This window comes from Vollenhovia emeryi, unplaced genomic scaffold, assembly GCF_000949405.1.
Source record: "Vollenhovia emeryi isolate VEMERY1.0 unplaced genomic scaffold, V.emery_V1.0 DF943975.1, whole genome shotgun sequence".
NCBI lineage: Eukaryota > Metazoa > Arthropoda > Insecta > Hymenoptera > Formicidae > Vollenhovia > Vollenhovia emeryi.
The window spans coordinates 1-2,761 of NW_011962391.1; the positions used below are offsets into that span (position 1 = coordinate 1).

Here is a 2,761-nt window from a genome sequence, read left to right on the forward strand (position 1 = left end):
TGAAAGACGTAACATTGAAAGAATGTTTAAATAATATATTTTTGATGTTTTAGGACGGAGAAATCTTTCGGAGAAATCTGACGGAGACTTTCACAAGGATTTATTAAAAATTTTATCTGACACCAACAAACCGCTTGACGGTGTTGACGGTTTTTTAGTACAACTGGGCGACATTTTAAGACGACTGCCTTATAAAAATCGAAGAATCGTCCAAAACAAAATTATGAACGATGTTTTACAGGCGGAAGAAGATGCAGGTCTTTTATAAAAAAAAACGTTAATTTTATTTATGCTATATATTTATACGTCAGTTAATATTTATCTAAATTTATAAACACTTGCATTCAAAATAAAATACATTTATTTTTCATATTTCAATGTTTCTTTTTATGTCGTTAATCTTAAATATATTATTAATGTACGGGAATATGTACAATATAATGAATGTGTGTGTGAGACTGTGTATGAATGTAAGAATTTTTTCAGTTAATAGAGAAATGTGTTTAAAGAACTGCAAACAAAACAAATATAATAAGAAATAAAGATAAGAAACATAAGACAAATAGTTAAATAAAAGTAATAAAATATTAATAAATAAATGAATGAAACCCGCGAAATAAAGAAAGAAATGAATAAAACACATAAAATAAATAAATAAATAAAACAGAAATTAAAACGTAAATAAAATACAAAATAAATTAATACATAAGTAAAACACGCAAAATAAAAAATCAAAATCTCTATAATTGATTAAAAAAGTTCTTACATTTTTTTGTGAAATAGAACTCTTGAATTTTTAAAAAATGAGAATCAGTTGATTGAAACATTAATAAACATACGTTGTTTATTGATTTTAACTTAATTAGAACTAGTTAAAAGTCATTATTTGCAGCTTTATCCCACTGCCATTCTACAGCACCTTCGTTAAAAAAATATTCAGCAAATCTATCTCGATAAATACCGCCTAAATTTCCTCCTGAAATCATTTCTTCATTAGTGCTATTTATTATATTTGGTCTAATATACGATGCAAGTTGTTCGTCGTATTCATTATACTGTAAATAACGTCTCTGTTGAGGTGGTTTTTGAAGTTCCCTTGTAATAATGAAATTGTGTAGGCAAATTGTGGCCAATACTAATTTTTCGGCTCTTGAAACGTCAATATTTATTGGCCGTCTAAAAATTCGCCATCGCGCTGCCAAAATTCCGAAAGCACTTTCAACCACTCTTCTTGCTCGGCTCAAACGATAGTTAAAAACTTTCTTTTTTAAATCAAGGTTTGAACTTCTCGGATAAGGGCGCATCAAATATTTGGAAAGAGGGTACGCTTCATCAGCAATTAGAGAATATGGTAGTCTCCTTCCACCAACTTCTGCAGTTGGAGGTATGTCCAAAGTATTAGTTTCTAGCCCATTTTTTATAGGACTATTCGTAAATACTCCACCGTCACTACAACGACCTTCTTTCCCAACATCTACTAGTATAAAGCGATAGTGGGCATCAGCAACACCTGTGAAGTTGATACTATGCGCTTTTTTATAATTGTAATATTTGGAGCCACTATGAGGAGGAGACTGAAATATAAATTTAATTTGTATTAAACTATTCCGTAATGAAAAAATTGCTTCATGTACTGTGGAGAACATTAGTATAAGAAGAGTCCACAGAAAAATTGTGAATTAAATAAAATACCTGTAATACAATATGCTTTCCATCAATTGCCCCTATGCAATGAATAAATTGCCACATTTCCTCAAAATCTTTAGCAATTTTCATCCATTCTTCTTTATTAGGAACTCGTAGGACTACGTCTTTTAAATGGCACCAAATTGCATGACAAGTTTCATGAACAATTTGTGATACTGTGTTAGGAGAGACACGAAAAGCATATCCCACTGATTTTATGCTGTCTCCGCTGGCTAAATATCGTAAACAAATCTGTAGCCTTGTGTAAGCAGGAATTGGCTCTCTAACAGCTATCTGCTTTTCAATTGCAGGAGCCACAATTATAAGAAGCTCGTCAAAAATATTCGCATCCATTCTTAAATAATTGAAGTGGAGCGAAGGGTCATGTGTTCTCATCATCGAAATCAAATTATCACTATCACCTTGGAAAAAGCGCTGTTGCACCGTATAGATTGGTCTGACCCACATGCTACGTTTCTTTTTCTTCTTTTCAGATAAAATTATGTGCATTGTTAATAATTTTATTAAAGTTAATCTAACCTTTTCTTTTCGAAAAGGTGTTATCGGAGTCTTCATGTATATTTTCAATAATGGTATCATAGCTTTCTCTACCATCATTAATTTACTTTCCATTATTTTTATTATTTATATTTCTTATAGCAGAGCCAAGACACTGATACAAACAAATACAAGATCAAGACGCATCACGTATCACGCAAAATTTTTGTGTGCCCTGTGCACATGGTCCGGGAAAAGGGGGTTATGACGCGCCTACGTGAAAACATAAATTAAGAAATAATGCTTTTTATACGATATTTCATTGATTCACGAAATGTATAATACTCTTTAATGTTAATTTTATCTTTGTCTTCACATTTTTAAAAACTTTGTCAATACAATTTACAACTTGAAAAAATATTTTTGAATTCTGTAACCAATTTTTCTGCTAAATTCCGTATCATGTGCACAGGGCACACTGAACTCGTGCGGGATGCGTTATGCGGGATAGCTCTGATTGGTTGTTGCTATGACGGAGCTCTATCCCGCATCACGCATCACGCACCATGTGCCCGCA

At 31.9% G+C, this 2,761-nt stretch overlaps 1 protein-coding gene across 1 annotated transcript; it reads right to left on the reverse strand.

Annotated features, from left to right (window-relative positions):
- Nucleotides 1-764: 764 nt before the first annotated feature.
- On the reverse strand, nt 765-2,729 carry LOC105564462. The gene is made up of 2 exons (XM_012016844.1): nt 1,693-2,729; nt 765-1,574 (listed from the first exon to the last, which is right to left on the reverse strand). Exons 1-2 carry the CDS (start codon nt 2,317-2,319, stop codon nt 873-875), a joined length of 1,329 nt encoding a protein of 442 aa, XP_011872234.1. The 5' UTR covers nt 2,320-2,729; the 3' UTR covers nt 765-872.
- Between the last annotated feature and the right edge of the window lie 32 nt (nt 2,730-2,761).

Bases quoted from the DNA above. Each gene is read 5' to 3' on its own strand.
- LOC105564462 (XM_012016844.1), bottom strand. From the start codon at position 2,319: ATGGAAAGTAAATTAATGATGGTAGAGAAAGCTATGATACCATTATTG. The intron at 1,575-1,692 runs GTATTTTATTTA...TTTATATTTCAG, and splicing joins GAAAGCATATTGTATTACAG to TCTCCTCCTCATAGTGGCTC.